Source organism: Ursus americanus, chromosome 14, assembly GCF_024610735.1.
Source record: "Ursus americanus isolate L20-20 chromosome 14, mUrsAme1.1.p, whole genome shotgun sequence".
Lineage (NCBI taxonomy): Eukaryota > Metazoa > Chordata > Mammalia > Carnivora > Ursidae > Ursus > Ursus americanus.
Window position 1 is genome coordinate 38,397,958 of NC_142140.1, and position 18,511 is coordinate 38,416,468.

Sequence of the window (18,511 nt, forward strand, 5' to 3'; positions counted from 1 at the left end):
AAGGAGAACACGGGCAGGTTGGGGAGCACAGTTTAATTTGGCCTATTCACTAGTTCATTCAGCAAAGTATTGAGCATCTCTTCACAAAACCATATGTAGTAAAACAGAATATCAATAATAAGGATGAGACAAAAGAGCCATGGTAAGCAGCCCCTGGTAGATTAGGCATCTGGTCTAGTTGACTCTGAGCCTCCTGGTAGCCAAAGGAAAAAGGGAGACCCACTGCTTTGTGTTCAGACCATAGAAGATGAGACATTTACATCAAATCCCCACAGAGGCCAAGTCCCGTTCCCATGGAGAGGTGTCTGGGGGAAATTTCACGATGGTGCCCCTCAGCCCCTCCCTCCTTTACCAGACTCAGGGTTTGGGACCTGGCACCTGGGCTGTAGTGTGACCCTGGGGACGTCCTGCCTCCCCAGCCTCAGGTTGCCGGAGGTTATGGGCAGGGGCTGCTGGCAGGGCTGGGATTGCTGGTCACACAGGTATGGCCAGCGCAGCCTACAGCACCACAGGCCGGAGCTCGGCAGCTAAACAGACTTAAGTTTGGGTCCCGGATCCTCCCCCTGCCCGCTTTTCTTCTGAAAACCAGACCAGTAGCACCAGCCTTGCCCCACATGGTCATGTTAGTCACATGATGACTGTGGGCCCCCATGAGTGATAACTGTAATCGGAAAGGCACCTGCATGTGCGTCTAGCCATACTGTGATTGCGGGGTTGGGGGGGTGAGCATGGAGACAAGTGGGAGCCCCCTTCCTCCACTGGGCAGTCTGGGAGGGTGGGACTGGGTCTGATTCATCCTGTGTCTCCAGCACCAGGCACAGGCCACAAACATGCTTGTTGAAAGAAGAGGGGTCCTGGGGGTCACCTTTTAATTTATTCCATACTATGGTGTTCATTGGGGTAACACAAAGTAAAGTGACCATAGGCAGGAGTGAGGGCAGGGAGGAAGGTAGGCCAATGAATAAACTGAGGGTACGCTTGACGAGAGCCCACTCGGCAGGAACAAGGCAGGTGGTAGCCAGAAGGGTCTGTTTGGACAGGCAGAGTGGGCAGAAGCCACGGGCCCAGTGACCCACCCCACACCCAGCCACCCCAGGAAGCAGCCCTGCCCTGCCCCGCCTTGGGAAGGGAGTCCAGGACATGAAGGTGTGGACTCACCTGCCTCCTGTGAATGTGCCGGAGCACGTGTTGGCCTGTGTGCATCTCTACACCTGTTCCCGTACTCCCACGTGCACCTGCGTTCACATATGATTTCTTACGTCTGCGCTTGTGTTCCCATGCTCACATGCATGTACACATGCATACATTTGAATGCACATGCACACACATCCTCCTTCTCCAACTCCAAACCTTCCAGCCCCATTTGCAAAGCTGCGGACCACAAAATCAGCTGGAAGAAGCCTCATTGGCCACCCCCTACTGAAGACAGAGACTCCCTACCGTGCTCCTCCTTGGCACACTTCCTTCAGTGAAAGCTCAAGAAGCCCCTGGCACAAGAACCCCACTTACCCCCCTTTCCTATGGGGGAGTTTCATGGTGGAGGGGGGCTCTGGAGGCCGAGGAGCAACATAGGGCTCCAGAGTGCTAGGGAGGGAAAGCCCCCATGGCCTGGGCGCAACCCTTCCGTTGAGCAGTGAGCTGGGAATCAGGCAGACAGAGGCCTTGAATACCTTGGTGGGCTGGAGCTAGACTGACACTAGGGCATAAAGATTCTCCTTCCCCAAAGAGCACCCACCTCTGTGGGTTCAGGTAAAGGAAGCAGATCCAAGGGCAGTGAGCAACTTCTATGCTTATCCTCACTGCTCACCGCCCCCCCGCCGCCCCAGCCCCAGGGGAGACCCACCTCTTGCAGAGCTTTGGTTTTTCCACCTGTGAAATGGGGTGAGGATAGCTCGTGGAATTCTGCCTTGATGAGTGTGAAAGAATGACCCTGGGGTCTAGCCAGCCAGCCTAGGACTTGAAGTCTGCTCCTCTAGGGAATGGACCTGGCCCTGACCTTCTGCCCCTTATCTCAGGCAGTAGTCTTCAATCTAGGCAGAGCCAAGCACAGCTGCCCACAGAGGGGGACAGCAAGGCTCGATGCTCATGAACCCAAATCCACAGCAGCACCCAGCCCAGCCCTGAGGCTGTGAGGGTCCCAGGCTGAGTACGGCAGCAGTGCTGGAGGCTGACCCCAGGTGGCAGAGAGCTTGCTGGGTGACCTTGGAAAGGACACACAACTCCCCACCTTTTTAAGGAACCCCTCTTGCCTCCTCTGGCCTCAGCCAGGGTGGGAGGGGTGGGCAAGAATTCTGAGGCCACCCAGGATGACAAGTGCAAGGTCATCCAGGAAAGCTGAAGCTGAGCTCAGGCCCATCCAGGTCTCCTGCACCCTGGATCCCTCTCCCTGCCCCACGGTGTTCCTGCACCCCATGCTCTCTGGTCCATAGGCAGCCAAAGCCACCCACTTCCTCCTCAGCAGGGGCTCAGCATCTCAGAGGGGGCTCAGGGTGTCTCATGGATGAGTCAGTGAGTGAAGGAGGGGGAACAGCCCCCACCCTGCTCTCAGAGAGCTATGACTGCAACAAACTGAGCAACCACGTCTGAGCCTCAGTTTCCTCATCTGCAGAATGGGGTAGGAATGGGACCGGCTTTGTAGGGGCTGCTCTGGGGATTCATGGACGGTGCTGGGGCACAAGGAGTGCTCAGTCAGTGGGAAGCACAGGTCCTACAAGTGCACTTCCAGATGCAGGAAGTCCTTGACGGCCATGTATATTTCAAGAACATTTTTTACTCAAGGCCCCACCTGATCACCTGGCCATGGGTTTCTCCTCCTGGAAAACCCCCAGCCGTTCTCTGCAGCTTGCTCCGGCCCTGCCTTCAGGGGCTGCCCTCTTCTTCAGGCAGGGCCACACTCCCCACTCCCAGGCGACATGTGACTGGGAGATTAGCCCTTCCTAAGAAGCCCAAGTGCCGTTGGGTTCCATATAACCAGCCCTTTAGCATTCCCCTGTTTTCTCACCGAGGCAGGCTCCCTGGGTAGATGGTGCCATTTTCCCATTTCACAAAGAGGAAAACTGGGGCCAGGAGAGCTGAAATCACCCCATCGGGATGGATCTGAGTCCACCGTAGGTCCATCACTAGAGGGGTCCCTGCCACACAAAGTCCAGCTGAGAGGGCTGAGTGGCCTTAGCCAGCTGGGATGCAGGGTCCCTTTCCTGGGAGATGGCATGGTAGAGAACAGACTCCCAGACCCTCATCCCAGCAGAGCGGGGGCTGCAGCCTGAATGGAGGTAAGAAATATCACGTCCCAGATAGGCAGGCACGTGCTGCACGGCTGCCTGCCCCACCCGCCCCAGCTAGTGCTGCGGCTCTGCGGCCGTTGCTAGGCATCTGTAAGGCCCAGGTGGGCCCTACCTGTCGTGGAGCAGCCGCATAGCATGAGGTGGGCATGGGGCCCGGGCAGGAGCAAGGCTGCCTTGCCCGCCCTCCTCTCACTTGGCAGCAGCAAGCAGAAGCCATTAGCGCCTGGCAGCCCGTGTCCCATGGCTCTGACAAACGCCTTAAATGTTGTCGCCAAGGCTCCAGCTGTCCCGCCGGCCGCCTTTACTCCTCGTAATAACCAAGTGTCGAAGCTGATTGCAGCAGCGGGATGCAGCCAGTATTCAGAGCAGCTTTTACCCTGGGCGTTTCCACCTGGCAACCGGGCTGTGCCCACCCCACCCTCCACCTCCAGGCCTTTGTCTGCCTGTCGGCTCTTCCCAGGCCCTCAGCATGGCCTCCAGGCCGGCCGTGCCCAGCTTTTTATCCCAGGTGGTGTTCATGCTGCCGCCACCGAAGCTGGTGGGCAGTGATGAGGTCGGGTCTCAGGCATCCACACCCAGCACAGCAATGGCCTGAGTGGAAAGATCTGGCCCCGAGTCCCACTCTTCTGGGTGACCTCTGCAGGGAGGACCCTCCTTTGCCTTGGTTTAGGCTCCTTTCTCCGCCTTGGCACCCTTGTCAGCGGACTGGGAATAATGATTGGGCTCCGTGGGGCTTAGAGGGAACATGTGTGAAGCAAGATGCCGGTCGTGGTGTCCTGTGGAAGAGGCTCAGCCACACTGTGAATGCAGACACCCGTGGATGGAGGGAGCCTCAGGAGCGAAGGCCCATATCAGCTGCCCCAGCCTTGACTGTCCTGTCCCCACAGAGAAGCCCACTCATTCCCACCTCCACAGCTTGGCCCTGCTCAGGCTCCCACCTGGAGTCCCCTCCCTTCTCCCGTCCATCTGGCCTTGTTTCAAGTTTGGTCTGCTGTTTCCTCTTCCCAGAAGGCCTCCCCACCTGATCTAACCACCCTCCTTGCCCACCAGTTTTATGTGGACATCCAGTGGGTCCTGGGTGCTCAATATTCTCCTCTCATTATTTACCCTCATCCTCACACAGCCTTCCTTATGAGGTCAAGTCTATTAGAAGCCCCATTTTAGAGATGAGGCAACCAAGGTTCAGACAGGGTGGCAGTCACCGTGTCCCATATGCAGCTCCTGGCTCTGGTCCTCAGGATGCAGTGGCCACTAATCAGGGGACTAAATAAAGCCCCAGTCTTTCAGGGGCTCTGTCAGAGTGGCAAGCATCCTCAGCCCGGCCTCGCGGGTTTCCTTCCTGAGACACCCAGTTACAAGCACCTGTGTCCAGTGGTTGATTTATGAAGTCTCTGATCACCGGATCATTTGTTTACAGCTTCTCTAACCTTCCCATAATGCTGGAGGGTGACAGAGAAAGGTAAAGGGTCAGCGGTCTCTGCCCGTTCACCGGACTTCCCTGGGGGGTGCAGAGGGGATGGAGCAGGTGGGACCACGAAGCAATGTGAGATGCTAGCAGAGGTGCCCCAGTGGGGTGATGGTTACAGTGGTGAAGGTGGTGAAGGTGGAGGTGATGGGGGCAGTGACAGTGATGGTGTTGGTGTCCATGATGATGGAGGTGAAGGTAGCGATGGTGGTGGTGATGGTGATAGGAGGACCAGTGATGGGGTAATGGCGGCAGGCATGATGAGCAATGCTGGCAGTGGTTAAGTGGGGATCAGCAGTGATGATGGAGGTAGCAGTGATGGTGGTAATGGGAGTGACACTGGTGGTGGCAGGGGTAACGGTGGTGGCGATGGGGGTGATCAGGCTGGTGGGCTCCCTGTGGAGTGTGCCTTATGGGGAAGTCCACCAGGCAGCCCTGTCCCACATGTGGGTTGTGCCCTAGCTGGAGGCAGGATGCAGTGGGGCTTGATTCTCTTTTTCTTTTAACCTCTAGCGAGCACAGCCTTCTGGGTAATGAGATGCAAATTGACAGAAAAGACAATGAGCCAGCCTGCGGCCGGTGGGGCAGCTTGTAGAGTCAGGCTGATTGCCTCCGTGCCAATTTGCATGGCATTAGCTGTGCACGTCTCCTCCAACGGGGCTCATGCACTTCATCAGAGGTCACCTGGATGGTTGCGTCCAACAAGAAGTAATCCAGACCAGGGGCAAGGGCAGGGCCACTCTGACCCTGACTTGACTGGGGTTCCAGGATGTGACTCAGAAGAGTCTGGGCCTATGGGGAAGGCCACTGGATGGGGGTGGTGGGGGGCAGGAGGGAGGTTGGGCTTCATGGTCAGCCGGGACTAAGGACAGGCCAAAAGTCCAGTTCCATGTGTGGCAGGTCCAGGCGATCCAGTTTGACCAGCACCATGGTTGCATCCATTGCATGTGGTGTAAAGGTGACAAACAGGCCTCAGGCAGAAGGGTTCAGCTGGCCTGGGATGCCCCTAACTGGCACCATCACCTGGGTGGTCCCTCCAGGCCTTGGTTCCCCCACGGTGCAGTGAGGCCCTTGGCCTCATTGTCTTTACATTGAAGGTAGTGATCATCAGGCTGTGCCTATGGTGTGCTCAGCAACAGTGGCCAGGGCCCGCTCTCCATGTGAAGGTCACACATTGCAGCCCTCTGAGCAGGCCCATCCTGTCACTGTCCCATCACTCAAGGCAACTCCTGGGATCATTCCTGGTATGTGACCCAGGGGACCTAAGCAGGGTAGGACCCAGATAAATGGCCAGACCCGGCCCCTTGGGGCACCCTGCCAATCCCCCCTGTCTCTGTCCATGGTTCTGAAAGTCCAGGCCCAACTGGCCCTGGGGTCCCGTTGTGAGAGGACCAGGGGCCCCTTTCCTACTGCCCTGCTCTCTAACCCTGCAACCCTTCTGACCCAGTGCAACCCAAGACTCCACCCTATACCCTCTGCCGGGACAGAGGACAGTGGGGCAAGAGGCTCTTTCCCTCTGCCCTCCACCCCAGCCCAGCCACTGCCCCCTCAGGCATATCCTGGTGCCCCACCGGCCCCACCTCCCCTCTCACTGTCCCACTCCCTCTCCCCCTGAGGTTGGGTCTAATCAGAGCTAATCAGAAAATTATGAGCTGCCTGATTACTGATTAGATTCCTAATGTTAATAGAGTCGAGAAGGGCCCGCTCAGGCTGTGTTTTAGGAAAAAGTATAAAAATAACATCATGGGAAGGGAGCATGGCGGCTGTGGGGGCTTGGGCTCTGCTGTCCTCATAGGCAGGGGCTCAGGCTCCTCTGTTCTAGTTGGTGGGGGGTGCTCAGGCTCAGCTTTCATGTGGAAATACATTACATAACAGGCCTCCTAGCACCCCCAAATTCTCCCAGTGAAGCTGCTACCCCAGGCAGCTGTTACTGTAGAGGCCTCTGCCAAGTTCTGTACTCAGGACAGTAGGACTAAATTGTAGTGGTATGATGGGTGGGACATAGAGAAGAACTTACAGGTGGTACACTGCATGAGAGCAGGGCCACATCTATCCTAGCCTAGCATAGGTCAGGCACACAGTAGGTGCTTTTTTAAAAAGATTTTATTTATTTATTTGACAGAGAGAGAGACAGCGAGAGAGGGAACATGAGCAGGGGGGGTGATAGAGGGAGAAGCAGGCTTCCTGCTGAGCAGGGAGCTCGACACAGGGCTCGATCCCAGGACCCTGGGATCATGACTTGAGCAGAGGGCAGACACTTAATGACTGAACCACCCAGGTGCCCCACATGGTAGGTGATTAATGAACATTTGTTGACAGGATAGAGGGAGGGTCATATCAACTTCTTCCCACTGGAACCACCACCCTCCCATGTCCTGTCCCTGAGCCATGGTGGGTTGTAAGGACACCTGAGAAGGCTCCTTGGAGGAGGGTGTTGGAGCATGCCTGGAGAATGCACTGGTGTGGGGCCAGAGCAGGAGGACCCAACTCCTGGCTGACCTGGCTAGATGAGGGGCCCATGTCCACCACCCCCCAGCCTTTCACTCTGTCAAGGCCTCGGTGACTTTTGTTTCTAAACCATTTCACCATTGACTTGGTAACAGCTAGGTGGGACTGGTGGACGACATTTTCATGAGTTCCAGAGTGAGGCTGGGGTCCCAGAAGGCTGACATCTTCAGTTCAGACCCCAGAGACAAACCCTTTCCTCCTCTACATGGGGTGCCCTGTGGAGCCTATACTCAGTCTCACTCTGCCCGTGTGTTTACCTCTGCACCCTCTGGGATCCCTGTGTTCTGTCATCAGTGCTGCTTCTGGCCTCATCTCTGCCATCTCCACCCCCAGGGAAACCCATGGCCTCCAAGCCAACAGGTGTTTAGGGCACCTCCTGATCTACCCCCCTCCCACCCTACTGACCAAGGTGGAAGCCTGCACCCAGCACCAGGGCACACACATCCATGAATCAAGTCCCTGCCCTCAAAAGACCACATATGGGGGGAGTCAAACAAAGTAGTGATGGAAGTGCCACAGGGAATTCTGGAAACCAGGCTGGCAGGAGCACCAGGCTTCCTGGAGGAGGCAGATGAGCTGGTGAAAGGGGTGAGGGGGCAGTCCACGCGTAGGGTGCATCCCAAACAAGGGTAGGGAACCTAAGCATGGTAGGAGGGCAGAGCTCCAGATCATCATGGGGGAGAGTGACAAGGTTGGCAAGGCCAGGCCACACAGGTCCCCATACAGGGTGACAATAGGAAAGTGGGGTCTGGGGGAGGGGGACATGGGCCTGTGTGGGAGGCCTAAAGGTATGGGGGCCTGGGGAGGATGAGGTTATGCTAGGCAGCTTGGGTAGGAGTCTGAAGTTGGGTTGAGGGTGGTTCTGAAGAGGTCTGGTCAGAAGGGAGAGAAGGGGGCTTTGGAGGGGAGCAGCTTCCAAGGGACAGCCTTGGGGAAGTGATGGCCCAGCTTGGGTAGAGTTGGTTGAGTAGGACATGCAAATGAGCCCTTGACTCTTGCCTGAGGCAGGGTTGGGCTGGAGGCCAGGCAGGACGCTGGGGGCCAGTGGACAAAGGCGGTCCTGAGGAGAGGGACAGTCCATTGTCATGAGCTTCAGATGAAGCCAGGTCAAGCCAAGGTCAGAAGGCCCAAGAGGAAATCCAAGATTGTTTTGGAGCAGTCAGTAGGTCCCTGGGCAGAGCTGAGGGAAGGGGCGACCTAGGACCTGGGGCTGTATCTCCAATACCCAGAGTGAGTCTGCCTCCTGCTGGAGTCCTGCTCTCTGTCCTGTCCTTGTTCTGCATCTGCATTCCCATGGCCCTAGGAGAGCCCAGGCGGGATTCTGGTCCCCATTATACAGGAGAGAAACAGGTGCAGAGAGATGAAGGCAACGCTTCCCAAATTATGCACTGGGCCAGCCACCAGACGTTAGGAGCTCAGGCCTCCTGGCCTCTGTGGCAGGGCCATTGTCATACACAGGCACGCATACACATGCTTGTGTCCAGAACGTGGTCTGATGAGGGAAAGGGGTCAGCGACATTTCCATGGCACACTTTGATAAATAGTGTGTCGCCCATCTCCTCTAACTGGAGAGTGGCCACCAGCCCTGGGCCTGATACCCTCACCTGATGCTATCTGCATGTTTTTTAAAGGAATGAAAGAAACATTGGTGAATTACACTGGGTCATCATTCAGAGGGAGGAAACCTGACAAAACTGGAAATGTTATGAGAAATTCCACCTGGCTCACCAGGACCTGATTCACCTGTATAGATATGTAGGTTTCATGCTGGAGGCTAAGGGGTGCCAGCTAGGTTGGTGGGTTCTCACCCCTGTTAGCCCCTGGGGGATTGTGCTGAGTGGGGCCGTACCTTGGAAGGAGCCCCTTCACCCTTGGAATCCACATGGCCCAGCCCTCAGGTCATGCTCCTCAAGGATAAGGTGCTTGCCTGTGGCCGGGCTCTGGGGCTGCAGCCCAAACTCTGACCCGTGTGTTGGATTTATTGGCTTATTTCTCATTAGGGAAACTCTCACAGGTGCTTGGCAGGGGACCCAGGAGCAGCAGCAGTGACTGGGCAGGGCAGGACCCCAAGAGCCGGGCTTACGCTGCTGCCCTCAGCACAAAGCTGTCCACACTCATTCCCTCCTGAAGCAGCCCAGCACCAGAGTGGAAATTTCCCGAGGGTGGGCTTCATCCACAGTTCCTGACAACTGCTCTGCAAATTCAGGCTGGCCCATGCACATGTTCTGCCCACTCACAGAGGCCCCTTTCCTTGCCCCTTGCCCCGTTCACAGTGAACACATTTGGATCCTGCCCCATGATACATTGCACCCAGCTCTTTCTATCCTGACTGAGGTTCCTGTTGAAAGCTAAAGCAGTGAAGCTAGTGGAATTGATGTCATCCCCCAAGTGCCTCTTCACCTCCTTTCCTTCCTGCTCTTCCTACAGTCCTGATGTTAAACTGTCCAGTTGAGGGTAACATACCCGTAATAGGAGAGAGTGGGTTTTTTAAAAGTCCTCCCAGACAAAATACAACACAGCAACCTTCCCTGGGTGCCCAGGATGTTCCGGGAAATCCCATCTGGTCCGAAATTCAAGCCTCTGGGACAGTAGGTTCCCCAGCCCCATCTCCATCTTTAGCCCAAGCCACCCCTCACTTCTTCCTATCTTTCCTGGGAAATTAAAACACAGGCTGTCCTTGCAGGCAGGACCAAGGAGGCACAGGACTTGATAACATAGCCCGAGATGCCCACAGAAAGCAAGCAAGCCCAGGCCTGGGGGTGGAGAGGCAGGAGCCCCTCAGAAGGGAACCACAACTCGAATGAGTTTTTTCCTGGTACATGTATTCTGACCTTTTTTTTTTTTAAAGAAAAAATCCGTTTTACTAATTTTTTTTAGAAGCTCATAGAGGACGTGTGCAGCTGGTGAGGGAAAAGGTCAGGGAGCCCGTTGCCGCCAACAACAGCGCAGGCCCCACGTGATGGCTTTCCCCCGAGGCACGCTTCGCTTGGAGGAGTGTTGGTGATTTTCCCTGCGGCTTTGGTTGCTGGAGTTTTGGTCTGAGGTTTGAGTGTTTGTGTGTTTGTTTTGCATTGTTTTGGTGGTGGTTTTATCTTTCAGCTGGAAGCCTGGTTCATACAGAAAGGGTGGGTCGGAGGTGTCATGGGACGGGAGCCAAGCGTGTCCAGTGCGAACAGACACAAGAGCGTAGAGAGGGTGGGAGGGCAAGGCCAAGTGCGGTCCGGCCCCAGCGGCACTGGTGTCCGCGGTGCATTCAACAGGAAGGCAAAGCCACAGGCATCTCCATCAACTACTGTGCATAAGTCATGGGTCCTGGGCAGCCCACTATGCCCGTGCTGGTGTGCTGCTTCTCTCTACCCTTCAGAATGCAGAAGGCAGGGGGATCAGGGCGGGACCTGCCCTTGGAAGGTCGCGGTGAGCGGTGCTGTGCCTATAAAGCCCTGAGCACATCATGTGCTGCAGATGGTGGCCAGCAGAGTCCTCGAGGCCGCCGGCACTCAGGTGGCGGGCACCGTCCCGCCACATGTGCGCCTCCCCCAGGCCGCAGGTTGTGCAGGGACGGGGCCAAGTTGGGATTCTCCTGGCTTCTGACTGTGGACGTACCCACTTGAAGCAAGTGGTGGACAGACAGACAAATGCCCGCTCAGGCCAAGGTAGCAGGAAGGAAGAGACCCACAGGGACGTGACCCCCATCCCCACCTGTGCACCTAGCCCTATTGTCAGCCTCGGAGCTCTAGCTGCCTCCTTGCTAAGCTGCATCTTGCTTCATTATTATGCAGATATTTTAATTATGCAGATATGTTTTTAGACAGTTTTAAATATGTATATTATTTACTCATTAGACCATAACAGCTCTGGAAATTGGAAATCTGTATTTAGTATCTATCAGTGCACAATACAGAGCTAATACGGGGCCCGCAGGCAGGGAGGGAAGCAGGGTGGTGGCGGTGGCAGTGCTGGGTTGATCAGGGACTGCGGGACACCCTGGTCCTCAGCCCCTCCCAAGGTCTGGGCCCAGTGACTCCAGGGTTGGGGGGGGCAGGCTCAGCACAGCATCTGGGAGGCGAGTTACTGATCTACTCTCCTGCAGAAAGGACAAAGGAACCGCTCCTGGGGCAGGTGGGGGGCATCTGAGCCCAAGCAGCAGGCCCATGTGGCCAGACCTGGTCCTTCCCCGAGACGCTCACTGTCCAATGCTGCTCACAGACCTGGGTCGATGCCCCCTCTACCACTTTCCCACCAGGGGCCTGGGGTAGTGGCAGTAATGCTCTGAGCCTCAGTCCGCTCACCTGTAGAAGGCGGGGGAACAGAAGACTCCACGTCTTCAGTGACTTGCTAGGGATGGCGTGGGGAGGGTGAAGAAAAGGCCCAGTCTTCCACCTGTCATTGGATGAGCTGCACCAGCCAGTGAAGCTGGCCCAGGGGAGGTGCCAGGGGTGGGGTCTGGTGTCATCTGTCCCCATTACCTTCGTTGCCACCCTCGAGCGGTGCTTTCAGGGCATCTGCTTGGTACGAGGACTTTGCAGCCCCCAGCCCCTACCTCAGGGCACCCCCATCACAGCTTCTGCTGGGCTCAGCCCTCAGTGGCCCAGATCTCAATATCCCGCTCCCTGTGGGTTCAGGGCCTTTCTTCCTAAGCCTCTCGTATCCTCTTGGAAGAGGGAGTAGCTATAACTAATTAAGACCAAATACCTCGTACAATCTTTCCCTCCGGGCTGCACGAAACAAATCCTGTTTGATAGACAGTCGCTCTCCAGACCCGTTCGGGCTCGGCCAGCGCTGGGGGGTGAGAGGAGGAGGCTCAGGAGAAGAGGGGCACCCAGCATTAGGGGAGGAGGGGGCCCTCAACGAGGAGGGGGAAGCCTGAGGGCTCCAGCCCCCTCACGCCCAAGCCCTGCCCCTCCCAGCATGCAGTAGGGGCTGGACCCTCCAGCTGTTGGCCTGTGAGGGGCACCCACCAGAGCTCCAGGCCCCTCATCTGAGGTCATCGGCTCCACAGCAATGGAAAGACGTTTCACTTAGTGAAATTTGAAGGCGGCTGCAGAGGGGCGACTCTGCAGGGGAGCTTCGTCCCCAGCCCAGCGCACCACCAGTCCTCCTCTGTCTTGCCTTTTCCTGTAAGAACAGTTTCCGGAGCTGAGGGAAATTGATTGTTAAGTGAAACTCTCTGATAATTGCCTCTGAAATGCCTGCTGTTATTGTGATGGACTTGGCCGTGAGCAGCCCTGCTCAGCAGTCCCACTGTGGTTCCCTCCAACGCCTTGGCCACAATGGGGACATCTCAGGCCAGGCCAGCCACCACCAGTGGCTCTGCAGCAGAGTCACCCACATGGGCCGCCCTAACCCTCCACGATGTGATGAGGAAAAGTGGCTGAGAGAGGTTAAGTCGCACACCCGGAGTCACACAGCCGGCTGGCCGAGCCAGACTCCTGCCTGGGTCTCCACCCAGGTTCAGAGATGCTCTGACCTTAAGCTAGCGGGTGTTCACCGTGCACCTGCTGTGTGCAAGGGGCCCGGTATCGTAAAGTTCACAGCTGCCAGATATAGCCCTCGCCAAGCTCAGAGGTCAAGGAAGACAGCAGTGAGATGTGATGGGGACAGATGGGGGCTTGGCAGGGGTCAGGGAGTGGTTAGGACGAGGATGAGGCCTAAGCTAACACCTCGAGGGTGAGGGAGCGAACCCGCTGAGGAGTCTGGGTGATGAGACACAAGGTGGAAGCAGAATGTGCAGGGGCCTGGTAGCAGGAGAACCAGAGGCTGCCGGTGGCTGAGGGGTGAGAACGGAGCACATCTTCCCCCAGACAGGCAGTATCCTGGACACGGGACCAAGCTGTGGGCCCACCTCTGCCCCTGCCCTGCTGGGAGTCTCGTAGGTTCTGTCTTCACCTCTGGTCCTCAGTTTCCTTCCCCATCCTGCCTGCCTGGAGGCCGCCGTGAGGACTCAGGAGAGGTAGGAGGGATGCGCTAGGAGGATGAACCTTAGGGCAGGGTGAGGCTGGGCTGTGAGCCCATCTCCCCACAGCCTTGAGCAGGGCTGACTGCTGTGGGTTGTGGAGACAGGAGCCCGAGGCTCTGAGTGCCTGACGGAAGGGGAGCCTAGGGACTGGGCAAGGGCAAAAGGAGGCATCCAGGGGAGGTGTCAGTCTGATAGGGCTGACCGAGGTGAGAGGGAGCACGTCCCAGGCAGAGAGTGGATAACAGAGGAAGACCCAGAGGTGGGCAATAGCCTTGCGTGCTTGGAGCCAGCAAGAGACACCCCCGGGCACTGGCCCCTCTGGGCAGCTTTTGGGGGTCGGAGTAAGGGGGCTGCCAAGAGCCTACCCAGCCTCAGAGTGGGTCCAGTTCCTATCTCCAATTTACAGACAAGACATCGAGGGCCAGCAGAAAGCCAGGTTTTGAACCCAGGCCAGGGCTCCAAGGCTCCGGGAGTCCGGGTTCTGGTCGCTGCTCGGGGCCCCTCAGACATGCCAGTGGGTAGGCCCACTCCTCTCCCCTCCCCCCCTCGGACCCGATGGGACCTCCAGCAGCCACAGCTTGCCCGCCTCACCCCCGTTCCGCTGCCTCCACCCTTCCTCCTGTACCACCGGGCCCGTGCGTTTAGCAGTTTCCACACGTCCCGCGCCCGGGGATGGGCTGATTGATCTGTAACACCAAACAAATAATAATGGCTTGATCGTTACTGAGGATTAAACATAATCCTTTCGCTCTGGCTATTGCAGCTCCGTTATTCACGAGTCAGCGGCCTGACCCGGGCCTTCGAGCCCATGGGACTTCTGGGAGGCTAGGGGCTGGGGCCCCCCTCCCTGGGTCTCCCTCACCGTGGCCGCTCAGCTAGGGAGCTCTGGCCCTTGGGCCTGTGCATCCCGCGGACGGAGCTGAGCCCTGAGAGGCTGCAGGGGCTGGCGCCCCTGGCCAGCGGGGAGGTGGGAGCAGGAGAGGACAGTTCCTCGAGGCTGCGGCCCAGTGGGAGACTTCAGCTTGTGGCACTTTGGGGTTTGCAGCCCATCAACCCTGTGATTTTCTGAGGCAAGAGGCCTGGTCTGGTTGTTCCCACACCCTGCCCTCACCTCATCCCCCATGAAGGGCGGGGCCTCAGTGGAGCCCCACGTGGGCTTCAGGCCCATTCTGAAAGGCCTGTGGCCCCCGGGAAGGTAGTAGGCCACTGAGGAAGGAAAGGGGGCCTGAAGAGATTGCCCAAGGCTCACCCCTCGAAGGGTGGCCCCAGGGGCTGTCCCTAGGCCTCTCGCCCTCTCATCCAGCCCAGTGCTAAGCTGGCACAGCTGCTGCTCGGTTAATAGTAATAACCAGTGTTGTGCCGTGCATGTCACAGAACTCTGCAGCCTTGCGAACCCGGGGCGTCACCCATCCTGGGGGTTGGGGTCAGGGTAGGGGTGTTTGTAGTTTAGGCTGAGAAGAAGCCCCAGGATGGAAGTGCAAGTGGACCCCTCGGGACCTCCAGAAAGCTGTGCCTTTTGTATGCAGAGCCATGGGGAACTTCTGAAGGGCTTAGGGGCAGGGGGTGGCCACAAGGTCAGTCCACATTTGGAGAATAGATGACAAAGGGCAAGAGAGGACACAGGAGCCTGAGGGAGGATAGTCCCTGTGAGAGGGGACGAACAGTAAATGATTTGAGTGACAGCACGGGTAAGGTGTAGGTGGCAGCGGCTCCAGCGGTTCCAGCGTCGCTGGGCTCATTCCAAGAGGGGGCTCATTCCACAGGGGGCCTGAGGGTCACCCCAGGAAGGTGTCCAGGACCCCAGGGGGCTCAGGACTGGAGGCAAGGTATGGGAGGTGTCTGGGAGTGGAGAGGCCTGTGGTCCCTGAAGCTGGGTAAGGGGTGTGGGGTGGGCCGCCCCAGCAGACGCAGCAGAACAGGTGGGGTAGCCGAGGAGGGAATTAGAGGCCAGGAGGGGCCCAGCATCGTGAAGTGAGGGGGTTTGACTTCAAGAGAGACTTTCCTACCCTGTCCCCAAGACCCCCGGCCTCGTAGTCTTCTCAATGTTCATTGTTCTTGGCCTGAGGAAGAGGGGGAGCTAGGCCAGTGGGAGGGAGGATGGCCCTGGTCAGCCCCTCTAACTGCCAGAGGTGACATCCCGCCCCAGAGAACATAGGCCATACCCCTCACCACCACCCTGTTCCGTGCTGGGAGGGAAGAAGACCGGTCTCCCAAGTCCCAACCCCCATCTCCCCCTCTGGGGCCTACATACCACGCCAGGCCCGGACTTATGGATGGGAGCATGTGCCCTAAATACCAAGAGGCCAGGGCCTTCTGAGTGAGGGCGGGAGGCCAGAAGGCAGGACCCCACTGCTCCACGCATGGGATGGAGTGGGGCAGGGGTGGAAGACCAGAGCCCCTCCCCCACAAGAGTTGCCCTGTCCCTCACCAGGCGTGGTGGGCCTGTGGAATGTGCCTTCAGACCTTGCTCATGGGCTGGGCAAGACAAATGTGGTTGTGAAGGCCAGACTCAGGGCCCCAGCCTGACCCACGCCGTGACCTTGGGAAGGCTGCTCACTGCCTCCATGCCTGGGTCTCCTCATCTGAGGAAGACATGTGGGGCATGAACAGAGACAGGAACACATGATGTGTCACTGGCCTGGTGGCAGGCTCGGCCTGCAGCAAGTGACCAGCCCATGGTAGCAATCATCAGTATGATTAACAGGACTTCACTACACTCAGCTCTGCGGGAGGCCCCAGAGGCCCATCTTCAGGAGTCCCAAGAGTTCCTGGAGCAACAGGATCCATGGAGGCACAAAATAAGAATTTCTGAGCAGCCGGGGTTCAGGCTGTGAGGGTGGCAGAGTACCAACGCCTCCTCCAGGAAGCTTTCCCTGATGCCCCAAGTTCCCACAGCACTAAGCTTCCTTGAAGCACTTCAGCTCCTCCTGCTCTGATGGTTCTACCAGTTTTGTGTCTGTTTGCTCCTCTCGACTGTGAGAGGGCAGGGCTGGCCCGCCACGTCTCTGCACATCAGCATGGTCTGGCGCCAGGCATGGCGGGTAACAGGGCGTGGTTTAGAAGGACTGCTCACGCGCAGAGGGGCCGTGATGGAGGAGAGTGCAGGAACCAGCCCCGAGGGATGGCCAGGCTTGTGTGGACAGAGGCCTGGAGAGCCATGCTGGAAAGGCACTCAGGACGCTGGGACAGGGACAGGTGGTGGTGGGCCTGGGTGAGCAGAGATGTGCTGAGGGCACCTCCTGCCGAGCCCTGAGCGAGCTGGTGGCAAAGACGTATCAGCAAGACACACCTGTCACTTGTGGCAGTGCACCCTTGACTAGGGAGGGCCTCTTCTTGGCACTGGAGCGACACTGGTTTGTCGACAGTAGAGGGGCAATGGGGCTTGACTCCAGGGCCTGGGTCCTACTTATGTCCTGGGGGTCCCCCTGCCATCCTGTGGTGGGAGATGTGGCTGAGCTAAAGTACAGGAAGCCCCATGGAGATGCCACTCAGGTCACTTTGTGCAGGCTTCACCTGCCCTCTGTGGGAAGGGCCCACACAGCAAGCTGGAAAAGGTCTGGGGCCAAGGAATCTCTGAGAGTCTGGCAGCATGGGGCAGGGGAGTCCCTGAGCCAGCCTGGGCCCAGGGAGTACTAAGGATGGAGATGGCTTGGGCTGGGCATGGGCCTGACCTCCCTGTGCTCTATTCCTCAGAGACTGGCCGATGCTGCAGAGAACTTCCAGAAAGCCCACCGCTGGCAGGACAACATCAAGGTAAGAACTGCCGTGCCCTCCCCAGCTCCTACAACCTGCCCACCCCCAGCAAGGGTAGATGTGAATTCGGGGGAGGGGGCACTGCCCAGACTCACTGGAGGAGAGCCGAGGGCTCTATGGGGGGGAGCCTGGAACCTTATGCAACATTCAGCAAACATTTGAGGCTCCCCCGGTGCTGGGACACAGGGTGCAGATAGGAAGCGCTCACTCCACCCTAGAGGAGCTGTGGAGTCCCCCAAGGGCAGACAGGCTGCTCTAAAGTGGTGTTCCCCAAAGCTGGTGTCGCCTTGGGGGTGAAGGATGTGCCCAGACTCTGGAGAGACCCTAGAGCAGAGAAGTCCCTTGACTCCAGGACCTTTCCGACTGCCATACACTGACCTGGAAGAGTCACTGCCAAGAGGGGGCTCTGTCCCCTTCCTGGGGCTTCCCTGAGAGCAGCCTGTCTTCCAGGAGGCCATCCGACTGGGATCAGGGACCAGGCTGGTCACAGCCACAAAAGCCCCTCCTTCCACCAGGAGAGCTCAGAAGGAGCCCAAGTGCCAAGGCAGTGGAGGCATGAGAAGCTGGTAGGAAGTCTCTTCTTGAGGGCAGAAGGGCCCAGAATGTGGGGGAAGGAAGGGAACCTCACTGACTGCCAGTCTCAAACCCATGTGGCCCTCACTAATTCAGGCAGCTGTGTTTGATTTGGGCTGGGACTGGATACACCTGCACCCTTTCCGTCAGGCCAGCGTCTCAGAGGGTCACAGTAAGCCAGAAGGTAGACTGAGGCAGGGTTCCTCCCAGACTCAGAGAACCCCCAGTGCCAGAGATGATGGAACCCTCAGGGACCAGGCCAGTTAGCGGGGCTCGTGTGTCCTTCACAGCTGCCCGGGCATCAGAGCCATGCCTCCTGGTGGTCTCTGCTGACCATGGGGGGAGGCACCAAGGGCTGGCGGTGGGGGCCTGGGGCCTAATAAGGTGGGGGAGGCCCTTGCCGCTCCAGCTCTGGGCCCTGCACATCTGGTAGGCGGGTGGATTATTACCCCTGCCTAAACCGACGAGAACACTGAGGCACAGGGTGGTTAGACATACCGAGGTGCCTGTTGGCGGCAGAGATTCACAGCCGGGCTGTCGGGCCCCAGGGGATTCATGCCCATGATCCAGGGCCCCCGAATCTGTCTGTTCCTCCTCCCTGGCCTCCATCCCCCCAGGCCACCCTGAGTCCTGCCCTGCCTTGCCCACCCCATGGCATCCTTCCTTTGTTGCCTGGTGGGTGCTGGGTGCTACCCTTTGGGAGCTTAGGTGGGATTCGAGGTAACATGATTGCTTACAGTGAACACATCAATGACTGCATGACTCCTTGGATGGATCCCTCCTCCCCAGGAGCTCAGGACTGGCCCTTCTCTCTCCCACCCTTTCCAATGCCACCACCCATCACAGGGTCGCCGTGCCCCCTCAGCCCCTGGATCAGAAACATGCATGGTGGCAGCACCACACCCCCCCACGCTCAGACCACGCTCCCACCGGTAAACAGCCGCTGCCCAACTCCTCTTCAAGGCGCAGGCC

At 57.9% G+C, this 18,511-nt stretch overlaps 1 protein-coding gene across 2 annotated transcripts in view; it reads left to right on the forward strand.

Annotated features, from left to right (window-relative positions):
- Positions 1 to 18,511, forward strand: part of CACNA2D2 (calcium voltage-gated channel auxiliary subunit alpha2delta 2) — a 141,657-nt gene that overhangs the window by 92,492 nt on the left and 30,654 nt on the right. For both annotated transcript variants that reach the window (XM_045807215.2, XM_045807216.2), the window contains exon 4: positions 16,907 to 16,966. In XM_045807215.2, the coding sequence (XP_045663171.1) occupies positions 16,907 to 16,966 (60 nt within the window). The remainder of the gene's footprint in view (positions 1 to 16,906; positions 16,967 to 18,511) is intronic.